Here is a 12,214-nt window from a genome sequence, read left to right as displayed (position 1 = left end):
AAGGTGCGTAACAGGTGATGGAGGGTGATGTTGCCAGAATGAACAACAGAAACAGACAGGCTTAAATAATACTGTGGCGATTAGTGAAAACAGGGGTGAGACATGAGGACAGGTGAAAACTGATGGGTAGTCATGGTGACAAAACAAACCAGGAAGTGCAACAATTTTACCAGTCCGGTTCACTTGGGAGTAGATTTTTCTCCATGTGGGCACCGATCTAAAATGAGTTTGACATGCCCGATTTAGGGGTTTCAAGGTACAAAACTGGTCATAGTCATCCGTGAAAAAAATGTTATTAACTGACGCATTAGAGGTCTTTCTATGAAACGGAGGCCAGCCAGTGTGGCTGGACCACGATAATAAACCTCACTCTAGCCGCTGGGTTAGCCAGCCCGGGCTTAGCTCGGCGGTCAGCACACTTGCCTCTCCCGCAGACGTGCGGAATTGGATAAAGGCAGATGGGTGAGCCGCCTGCGTTACAGCTACTGGATGTCCTTTCCTGTGCCTACTGTCGGTAACACATAGCGACACATAAGAATCTGGACTGCATTTTCAGCACAATTGAGTCACCGGCAGATTGCACTGTTATTCAATTTGCATATTACAGAGTATGTAACTTCATTCAAATTACATCAGTGGGGTTTTTCTAATGGCGATAAATCCCAGAGGAGGATTAATATCCACTCAGGGCAGACAGAGAGCATCCACACTTTCACTGTGTGAATTCCTCTGCCTTTTGTTTGGATTAATGCTTAGAATTCTGAACAATCGCAGAAAATGACGTGCTTGTATGATTGAAAACACCTTTAAAAACGGCACCAATATTTTAATGCAAATGTAGTTTTCTCGTCAGAATACCACCCACAAAGGTTTTTAAACGTATTACTGAAATGCATGACATTTATTTTGTTCAAAACTTTTTTCAGTTTTAGTTACCTGGGTGTCATTTTAGACCCAAGACTTGGTTTAAAAAAAACACATCAAAGAGATGTGTCGGTGTCTAGAGTACAACATGAAAATGTTCAAATGTAGAATAGATAGAATAGAATAGAATGAACTTTATTTGCATACAACGGGCTTCACGGTGGCAGAGGGGTTAGTGCGTCTGCCTCACAATACGAAGTTCCTGCAGTCCTGGGTTCAAATCCAGGCTCGGGAACTTTCTGTGTGGAGTTTGCATGTTCTCCCCGTGAATGCGTGGGTTCCCTCCGGGTACTCCGGCTTCCTCCCACTTCCAAAGACATGCACCTGGGGATAGGTTGATTGGCAACACTAAATTGGCCCTAGTGTGTGAATGTGAGTGTGAATGTTGTCTGTCTATCTGTGTGGGCCCTGCGATGAGGTGGCGACTTGTCCAGGGTGTACCCCGCCTTCCGCCCGATTGTAGCTGAGATAGGCGCCAGCACCCCCCGCGACCCCAAAAGGGAATAAGCGGTAGAAAATGGATGGGATGGATGGATGGAGATTAAAGACTCCCACTTAAGGTGAGGTAGTGGGAACAAATATGGGGTGAAATAAATGACATAAGAGGTAGTAATAAAGGAAAAACCAACAATTGAAATAAACAGACTACTATCCAATAAAAATAATAAGCAATTCTGTACAATATACAAAACACTATACAAGTACAAAATACAAATACTGTACAATATACAGAGCAAGACAGGAGTACCGAAGTAATAAATAACAATCAGTGACGGACGTATTGCACTCGAAGGGTAGTATTGCACAGTAGGGTATTAGGCCATTATATTGTTTAGGGGTGTATTATTATTATTATAAGTTAGAGTTCAACACGGTGACAGCTTTGGGAAAGAAGCTGTCTCTGAGCTTGTTTGTTCTGGCTCTGATGCACCTGTAGCGCCTGCCTGATGGTAGCAAGTCGAACAGGTGGAAGCCAGGGTGTGTGCTGTCCTTGGTAATGTTTTTTGCTCTGTTGAGGCAACGGGAGTTGTGTAAGTCCTTCAGGGAGGGCAGGGGACAGCCGATGATTTGTTGTGCCGACTTTATGACCCTCTGAATCGCCTGTTTGTCTGCTTCGTAACACTGGAGGCAGCTCAAACGTATTTTAATGCAATGATTATGTCTTGATTTTGTAACTGTATAACGTTTTGGTCCCGGGGCAGCACGGTGTTGCAGGGGTTAGTGCATGTGCCTCACAATACGAAGGTCCTGAGTGGTCCTGAGTTCAATCCCGGGCTCGGCATCTTTCTGTGCGGAGTTTGCATGTACTCCACTTGACTGCATGGGTTATTTCCGGGTACTCCGTGTCACGACTTGGACTTGGGCGAGGATTGTTTTCCCGAGGTGGAAACCGATTGGAGTGGACTTTGGGGTTTGTTTTTCCAGAAGGCAAAGGAAAGTTGGCGCGGGCAAGGCGTGAATGTAAGTACGTCTTTTTATTTTGACACTAACTACAAAAAAGGAAGCAAACAAAAAGCGCTCACAATGGAGGTACAAAACCTGGCTATGAAAACAAACAAAAACTTGCACTATGGCATGAATAACGAATTATAAACAAAACTTACTTGGCATGGAACTGTGAAACATGGCATGACGTGAGTAGAGGTATCGAGGGTGATAGATGGTGGTAGAAGGTGATTTTGCCAGGACGAAGAACAGAAACAGCAGTGACGTAATCAGTGAAAACAGGTGCGAGACATGAGGACAGGTGAAAACTAATGAGTTGCTATGGTAACAAAACAAACCAGGAAGTGCAAACACAGGAACTGAGTGTCCAAAAAACAAAACATGATCACACAAACATGACACTCCGGCTTCCTTCCACCTCCAAAAACATGCACCTGGGGATAGGTTGATTGGCAACACTAAATTGGCCCCCTGTGTGTGAATGTTGTCTGTCTATCTGTGTTGGCCCTGTGATGAGGTGGCAACTTGTCCAGGGTGTACCCCGCCTTCCGCCCGAATGCAGCTGAGATAGGCTCCAGCACCCGACGCGAACCCAAAAGGGACAAGCAGTAGACAATGGATGGATGGATGAGTGTTGGTACCGGGCAAGCAAAATGACACTGAGGCCATTGGAAACCTTCCACAAACAATCGCTTAAAATCCTTCACCAAAAACCACTACACTAAAATTATACTGTTAAATTTTACTAATATTCAAAGATTAGCATCAATACAATTGGCTCATCGAATCCTAAATAACCCTACACCAGCGCCACTTAAGAGCTTTGTCCAGTTTACATCTTAATTAAATTGTAAATGGGTCGTACTTGTATAGCGCTTTTCTACCTTCAAGGTACTCAAAGCGCTTTGACATTACTTCCACATTCACCCATTCACACACACATTCACACACTGACGGAGGGAGCTGCCATGCAAGGCGCTAACCAGCACCCATCAGGAGCAAGGGTGAAGTGTCTTGCTCAAGGAAACAAAAGACGTGACGAGGTTGGTACTTGGTGGGGATTGAACCAGGGACCCTCGGGTTGCGCACGGCCACTCTCCCAACTGCGCCACGTTGTGACAACTAGGAACGCACTACCCTCCACCAGGGGGCAGTGTAGCGTACCCGGATGTAAATCCTCTTTTGCACAATCAGCGTTTTCATATAAAGCGCTAAAGGAACGGAACTTAAAAAGTCTAACAGATTAGTCTTGAGGCACAATTGAAGTTAAAAAGTGGCTGTGAAGGGGGGCGTGGTCTGCGGGCCTGCGGGTGTTTAAGGACAGGCCTCGAAGCCTGCGGCAAGTGAGTAGATTGCCCAGCTGGGACTGGTTATCTAATCACCTGCCGCACTTAATAGCAGCAGCCGGACCGAGTTGGAGAGACAGAGAAAGACACACGCTGGAGAGCAGAACAGAGCAGCAAGAGAGACTGAGGCTGAAAAGTCGAGTGTGTTTGCCGCAGAGTGGACTTACTAAAACATTATTGAATCCAGAATACCGGGCTATCATGCCAGTGTGTGGTGGTCAGGAGAACCCACTAGAGGGCAACCTCTACAGTGGCTTTGGAGCTATCAACGCTGCTCACACGGTCGCTGAGGTGGGCACGATGTCTGACGTGACAACTTAATGTGTATTATATTTATGCATGAGAAAATGTTGTAAACTGTGAGGTGTGTCTGTTAAAGTCATGGTTTTTACAAATGATGAAAGATGTGAACAAGAGCATGCAGTGTCTATGCGTTATGATCTAAATGAGAGGAAGTTGTAATGCTTAACTATGTGTCAATGGAAGGGCATTTTATGACTTTTCTTATTTTAATTACATGCTATAGTATAATTTTATTGCATGTGTTTTGTATCTCTTTAATTTTAGTAGCCAGGGACTGCAGATGGAAATGAACTATTTAGCTATGATGTGGTGCAGAACATGTCTGTTTTTGAGCGTAATGTTTCTGTGATTGATTGATTGATTGATTAATTGATTGATTGATTGATTGATTGATTGATTGATTGATTGATTGATACTTTGTCAGGACTAGGACTGTGGTGTGGATTGTTTTCCCGAGGTGTAAAGTGACTGGATCAGACATGGCGAGAAGGTAATGACATCTTTAAATTTTAACACTCAAAAGTACTACAAAAATAAACTCGCACAAAGGCAGAAATATGGACATAAAACAAAACTTGCAAACTATGGCATGAAAAAAAGAAAACTTACTTGGAACGAGAAAAGAGCATGAAAAAAAGAAGCATGGATCATCAGCATGAATAACATAGAGGGTGATGTTGCCAGGCCGACTGCCTGGCAAATGCAGGCTTGAATAGTGATGTGGTGATTGATAACAGGTGCATGCGTCCAAATGAATCAGGTGCATGACATGAGGACAGGTGAAAACTAATGGGTTGTCATGGAAACAAAGCAGGGAGTGAAAAAACCGGAACTGACAAAATCCAAAAACCAAACATAGCCAAACTAAACATGATCACCAAGACATGAAAAACTTGTATTAGTAAATTACGCAGTGCAGTAGATATTCCATACAATTGACAACTAAATAGCAACACCCGAATAAGTTTTTCAACTTGTTTAAGTTGGGATCCATGTTAATCAATTCATGGTATGTGCATTGTCCCTTCAAATAAAGACTAAAAAAAACAAACAAAAGTCCCATCGGGGAGTATTTTGAGAAACAGCAGTAAATAGGCAACAAGGGAAAAACTAGTAAATAATATATAGAAAATAACACAAGGCACTTAACAAGAGGAAAGGCCGAGATTAACGGACTAAAAACGCTCCTCACTCATCTTTACACTGGCGTAGGCATCGACCTGTTTACCGACCGTAAAACAACCCACGCCGCCTTTCAGGTAAACCATCCGCAGTTAAAGTAAATCAGCATGTGCTCTCAGGATAAATTGTGTGGTTAATCTGCGTCTACACATGACGAGGATGATATTGTTGGTGATTAATCGCATACAGCAGGCCTGGGCAATTTTTTTGACTCGAGGGCTACATTTAGAGAAAAAAAATGTGTCTGGGGGCCGGTATATCTATTTTTAGGAACGCTAATACAAAACCTCACAATAATGTCTGATTAAATGCTTAAAAACGTTATGACAGACCGCCTTAAAAAAACATGATGGAATTTTACATTTTTCTATGAACGATAAAACACTGAATATTGACTAAAAATGAATGACACTACCTTTCGATCGACATCATTTACAATCAAGTGAAACGCAACAAAAATGCAACAATCAGTGAAATATGAATGCGAAGGGTACAAAATAAACCCACTTACAATATGATGTATCTGATATGTCACTAAGTTTTAGAACTTTGTTGTGAAAATCTCCTTCCGCGTCCGTGGAAACGCTTCCCACCCACACTGCTTGGTGCCTCGTCTGAGCTGCTGTGACGTAGGTTACCACAGTAACTAATTAGATTACCATAGTAACTAATTAGATGACCATAGTAACTAATTAGATGACCATAGTAACTGGTATATCATCCAAAAGTGCAGATTCCAACCATTGAAATACTTTGTACAGTTGAAGACTTACGGTCATTAGAAAACATTATTGCACATCATAATGGCAGCTACACTTTACGTCTTAAAGATCTAAAAAACAATATTTGGGAATGTCCGGCGGGCCAGATTGAAAAACTTTATGGGCCGCATTTGGCCCCCAGGCATTAATTTGTCCAGGTCTGGCATACAGTATACTTCCCATCGCCACTAATCCCAAACTAAACCAGAGGATGGGAAACCTAAGGCCCATGCGCCACATATAATGTCCTATATTTCCTCCTTCGACATTTGACTGGTATTCTCTTGTTTGAAAGTGTGTGTTGGTTTGGAGTAGATTTGTCCCGATAACAATATTTTGGTTCCGGCACCGGCACCGGCACCAAAATGTATTTCGATACTTTTTGGTACTTTTGTGTCATGAAGTGGTGGTGACGAATCCCAAGATGGAGAGATGGCAGGTTTGGTACAAGAAAACATGTTTTTTATGTTCAAAAAATGCAAGGAAAACACAAAACGGAATCCAAGAAACAGCAAACAGGGATAGGAGTCAGGATCCAGGGCATAGCTTACAGCATACAAGAAACAGGCAGTCCACAGCATACAGCAAGCCATACTCCAGCCCTGACTGAAGGGCAAGGCAGGTATAAATAGCAGCCGATTGATTGACACCAGGTGTGGGCAAGTGCCAATCAGTCGCCGCTGAGGGGAACGGCGCTAAAGAAGGCAAGCAGGAAACTGCACAAAAATAAGAGCACTGACAGGAAATAAAACACAAACAGAGGGAAAATTAAAATATATCCAAAACTGTCAGTGACAACCCTGACACTTTTATAAATACAGGAGACCACAAAAAAAATGGCATTTTCTGCTTTATTTTAACAAAAAAATCAAACGTGTTTCTTATTGCAAGTTTTTTCTTAAATAAAATAGTGAACATACTAGAAAACTCGTATTTTAGTAATAAGTAAACAAACAAAGGCTCCTAATTTTGTCAGGGTGTGTTGTTGACGAACCCCAAGATGCAGAGAAGGCGGCAGGCATTGTGCAGGAAAACATGATTTAATCTTTAAAAATAAAAAAAACACAAACCAGGAACAAGGAACAGCCAAACTGGGAAAACGAGAAACAGGATCCAGCAAACAGGAACTAGCAACAAAAAGATAGCACGCTGCAAACAGCTACAGGTTGATAATAATAATGATAATGATAATAATCCAGCCCAGAGTGGGGGAACAAGCAGGTCTAAATAGCAGCTAGCTGATTGACACCAGGTGTGGCCCGGTGCCAATCAGCCACAGCTGAGGGGAAAAAGCACTCAGGGATAACAGCAGGAAATAAAGACAAAATAAGAGAGCTTACAGGAAATAAGACAAACACAGAGGAAAAACTAAAACATGACCAAACCGTCAGGTACAATCCTGCCAAATTTATCCTGCTGACGTATGCAGTAACATATTGTGTCACTTATCCTTCTATGATTTTGTCAACGTTATTAAGGACAAGTGGTAGAAAATCTATCCATCTACACTTCTGTTAAAATGTAATAATCACTTATTCTTCTGTTAGTCTGATGCTTTACATTAGTTGTTGGTGGCACCACAAATTTAGGTATCAATCCGATACCAGGTCGTTGAAGGATTGGTCATATTCAAAGTCCTCATGTGTCCAGGGACATATTTCCTGAGTTTATAAACATAATATAAATTTAAAAAAAATAAAAACAAACACCATGTGATGCTTGAAAATAATAATGCAATCAAAGTAGTATGGACTAGATACTCTATTGTACTTGGTATCATTACAGTGGATGTCAGGTGGTATAGTAACGAATATGATTCATTAGTATTGTGGTGCTATACCAATACCGGTATACCGTACAACCCGAGTTTGAAGTAAGATCCCCAATCTACATCGTCACCTTGAAGGTCTTTTTGTCAAACTTGCATGCCGACATTTGAGACACCTGCTCTGCATCGGGTCCTGCATCCCCCCCCCCACTGACAGCACATCTCCTAGTTGATCACATCACTTTTCCCGCACCCTCGAGCATCAGGTCATAAACTTGCAACCGATTTGTCGTCGTTCTGTGTTAAAACCGACGTTGGTTGTCTTACACGTAAGCAAACTCACCCCGTTAGCTTTGGCATCTTCACAAAGCTGAACACGTCCATGCGTGCTGCAGGTTGCAGTCAAGGTAACAAATCTCGCCCTGCCGTCTCACTCCGGCTGCATTGTCCGACACCGTCTATATAAATAATTCAGGGATGAATTCGGGGGAAAAAAAGTGTAGCTCCCACAAGTCAGGGGGAGAGATTATTCCTGTTGTCTGGGCTTCTGCATGGCTGAGTGATTGCTGTGTCGTCGCCTCGCAAATCCACTACAGCCCGTGGAAAAGGATCTGGCGGTGTAAGAGCCTCCCCCCCCAACCCTTGCCTGATTCCACCCTTCAAAGCATGCCTGTGTTAGCTGCGTTAAGCCACCTTCATTTAATTTCCATCGCGGCGGAATTATGTGCGGGAGTCGCACAGGAACAACAGCTTTGGACAGAAGCAGGGGAAGAGAGAGAGAGAGAGGGAACGGGGGAGAGATAGAGAGAGGGAGGAGGATGGATGGATATGAAGGAGGGAGGGATGTGAGAATGTGAAGAACTGCACCTAAAGAATGCAGCTGGTTGTACCTAGATGTCCCTAACGCCCTGGGTGTTATCAATCAGCTGTTGTTGCCAGAGAGCGGGACAGGTTGTGCAGCCGTGGAGAGCTTGCAGCCCTGCTGTGCAAGATATTGTCGAAGGGGGGGGGAGAAAAAGCAACAGAGTGGAGAGTGGAGAAGGACCTGATGTGCCACTACCACTCCCCATCCCCAGCCGAGCTCACAGCTGCGCGTTGAGAAGTGAATGAAGCATTTATGATTTTGACCTTTTCGAAACTGTTAAAAGCCTCCTCTCCGTGACGCCAATCACTACGAGAGGCCTCCGAATATATACATCCCAAGCAAACACAATTCTCGCCAGCTTCTGAAGGAGATGAGGCTATCGCGGACTGGCAGAGTTGAACCAGAAACCAATTACCCCGGTCAGTGAGCAGTTTAAAATTAAACAAGGGTTATACAAAAAAGGTCTGGGGAATTATTTTGACTTGGGGGCCAAATTTAGAGACAACAATGAGCCTGGGGGGGCCGGTATATCTGATTTTTAGGAACACTATTACAAAACCTCACAATAATGTCTGATTGACTGCTAAAAAAACGTCATGATGGACTGACTTACAGGGGAACATTATCACAATTTCAAAAGGGTTGAAAACAATAAAAATCAGTTCCCAGTGGCTTGTTTTATTTTTGGAATTTTTTTTCAAAATTGTACACCTCCCGGAATATCCTTAAAAAAAGCTTTAAAGTTCTTGATTTTCGCTATTTGCGATGCGACTGTCCATTTCCCTGTCACGTCATACAGGAGCTGCCAATACAAACAACATGGCGGTTACCACAGCAAGATATAGCGACATTAGCTCGGATTCAGACTCGGATTTCAGCGGCTTAAGCGATTCAAAAGATTTCGCATGTATTGAAACAGATGGTCGGAGTATGGAGGCAGATAGCGAAAACGAAATTGAAGAAGAAACTGAAACTATTGAGCGAATAGCTATTGACGCTATTCGGCCATAGCATGGGTGTACCTAATGAAGTGGCCCATAGCACGGCTGCCTTATTAGCATCGCCGGTAAAATGTGCGGACCAAACGATCAGGACTTTCGCATCTTGTGACACTGGAGCAACTTAAATATGTCGATTGGTGAGTGTTTGTTTCGCATTAAATGTGGGTATCTAATTTCAAATGTACATACAGCTAGCGTAAATAGCATGTTAGGATCGATTAGCGTAGCATGTTAGCACCGATTAGCTAGCAGTCATGCTGCGACCAAATATGTCTGATTAGCACATAAGTCAACAACATCAACAAAACTCACCATTGTGATTTAGTTGACTTAGTCGTTGCAAATGCATCTGCAGGTTATCCATACATCTCTGTGCCATGTCTGTCATAGCATCGCCAGTAAAATGTGGTGACACTTTGGTACATTCAATGGGGGTCTGGCGGCAGACACTTTCGCATCTTCGGGCCAGTGGTGCAACTTGAATCCCTCCCTGTTAGTGTTGTTACACCCTCCGACAACACACCGACGAGGCACGATGTCTCCAAGGTTCCAAAAAATAGTCAAAAAAACGGAAAATAACAGAGCTGAGTCCCGGTGTTTGTAATGTGTTGAAAATGAAAATGGCGGCTGTATTACCTCGGAGACGTCACGTTCTGACGTCATCGCTACGAGAGCGATAAACAGAAAGGCTTTTAATTCGCCAAATTTCACCCATATAGAGTTCGGAAATCAGTTAAAAAAATATGTGGTCTTTTTTCTGCACCATCAAGGTATATATTGATGCTTACATAGGTCTGGTGATAATGTTCCCCTTTAAGAAACAGAATGAAATTACAAGCTTTTTTACTGAATCAGACACCCAGAATGTACGTGAAAATAAATCAGAATCAGACATACTTTATGAATCCATCCATCCATCCCATCTTCTTCCGCTTATCCGAGGTCGGGTCGCGGGGGCAACAGCCTAAGCAGGGAAACCCAGACTTCCCTCTCCCCAGCCACTTCGTCTAGCTCTTCCCGAGGGATCCCGAGGCGTTCCCAGGCCAGCCGGGAGACATAGTCTTCCCAACGTGTCCTGGGTCTTCCCCGTGGCCTCCTACCGGAAAAGGGTGGAGACCCTGCCCCAAGTGGAGGAGTTCAAGTACCTAGGAGTCTTGTTCACGAGTGAGGGAAGAGTGGATCGTGAGATCGACAGGCGGATCGGTGCGGCGTCTTCAGTAATGCGGACGTTGTAACGATCCGTTGTGGTGAGGAAGGAGCTGAGCCGGAAGGCAAAGCTCTCAATTAACCGGTCGATCTACGTTCCCATCCTCACCTATGGTCATGAGCTTTGGGTCATGACCGAAAGGATAAGATCACGGGTACAAGCGGCCGAAATGAGTTTCCTCCGCCATGTGGCGGGGCTCTCCCTTAGAGATAGGGTGAGAAGCTCTGCCATCCGGGAGGAACTCAAAGTAAAGCCGCTGCTCCTTCACATCGAGAGGAGCCAGATGAGGTGGTTCGGGCATCTGGTCAGGATGCCACCCGAACGCCTCCCTAGGGAGGTGTTTAGGGCACGTCCGTCCGGTAGGAGGCCACTTTATTAATTGTCAAGGGGAAATTTAAATTTTCAGCACAATCCCATTAAAGGTCAGACAAACATTACAGGGAGACAGAACAGGATCGCCGACGGGTCTGCCAACTTGCGGCGCCCCTTGCAAAAACGGTGAGATACATACAGGTAAACAAGTGGGGGATTGGGAGAAAAAAATAAATAAATAAAAATCGGTCTAAGCCTGGGCCCTTGGAGACGGGGTCCAGACTGAGGCCAAAAACATGCAATTAAGTGATCTGTCTATGCGGGGACATGGGCTCCAGTTCTGTAGACGTCACACCAAAAGGGGGCGAAATATCGAGTACAGTTAGTTATTTACCCATCACTCAAAAACTAATTGATATTTTGGGAACGACTGCCAGATTTACTTTCAGGGGCAAAACATATTTAAAAAGAACTTGTTAGTTAAAAATTGGTCATCTGGACGCTATAGTTTCTTCAAAGCAAAAATATACTATTCTTTTTTTGTTAGACACTATCACCAAACCAGCACATTACACCTCGATGACAGATGTTGAATCACATTGCCCGTGTTATCGAAAGGAGGAAAACCCTCGGCCTCATGAATCAAAGCCAACGGACGAGGACACCACTGTCGAAACCCACCAAGAACCGATTAGCTTTGTCTGTGATCCAAGCAGGGCTGATAATTCTTCGTCGTGTGATTGTTTTTTTCTTGATAAAAGCAACGGCTCTGCTGTGGGATATTAAAGAAGCACTTGGCTTAAAAACGCTACCATCAAATATCGTCTATCCACAGCATCAGTGCATCTTGGCCAGCTAATTAATATTGCTAATGTCTTAAATAAATAAAAAATGTTTCCTTATGTTGACATGTAACAACTCTTTTATAAAGGCTACAATAGTGACTTTATAGAATGTTCACAATAGAAGACACGATAGTTACGTGACATGACACCAGCACATCCTGGCTGTTTGAGACAATTGGTGAAAAGAAACCTCCAAAAACTGTTGACCAAAGTATGTTTTTGAGGATGCTACTAACAATAAATGTCATTTAAAC

At 43.5% G+C, this 12,214-nt stretch overlaps 1 protein-coding gene across 3 annotated transcripts in view; it reads right to left on the bottom strand.

Moving 5' to 3' along the window:
* Window positions 1-12,214, bottom strand: part of frmpd4 (FERM and PDZ domain containing 4) — a 167,574-nt gene that overhangs the window by 132,952 nt on the left and 22,408 nt on the right. The window contains exon 1 of one of the 3 annotated variants that reach the window (XM_061879083.1): window positions 8,074-8,493. The exons of the other annotated variants lie outside the window; for them this stretch is intronic. Within the exon in view, the coding sequence (XP_061735067.1) occupies window positions 8,074-8,114 (41 nt within the window). The 5' untranslated portion in view covers window positions 8,115-8,493. Of the gene's footprint in view, window positions 1-8,073; window positions 8,494-12,214 lie in introns of those variants that run through there. 3 annotated transcript variants of the gene reach the window in all.

The sequence above is a fragment of the Nerophis ophidion genome, linkage group LG19 (assembly GCF_033978795.1).
Source record: "Nerophis ophidion isolate RoL-2023_Sa linkage group LG19, RoL_Noph_v1.0, whole genome shotgun sequence".
NCBI lineage: Eukaryota > Metazoa > Chordata > Actinopteri > Syngnathiformes > Syngnathidae > Nerophis > Nerophis ophidion.
The sequence above is the reverse complement of the archived record's forward strand: the minus strand, read 5'-3'. Positions and strand labels throughout refer to the sequence as shown.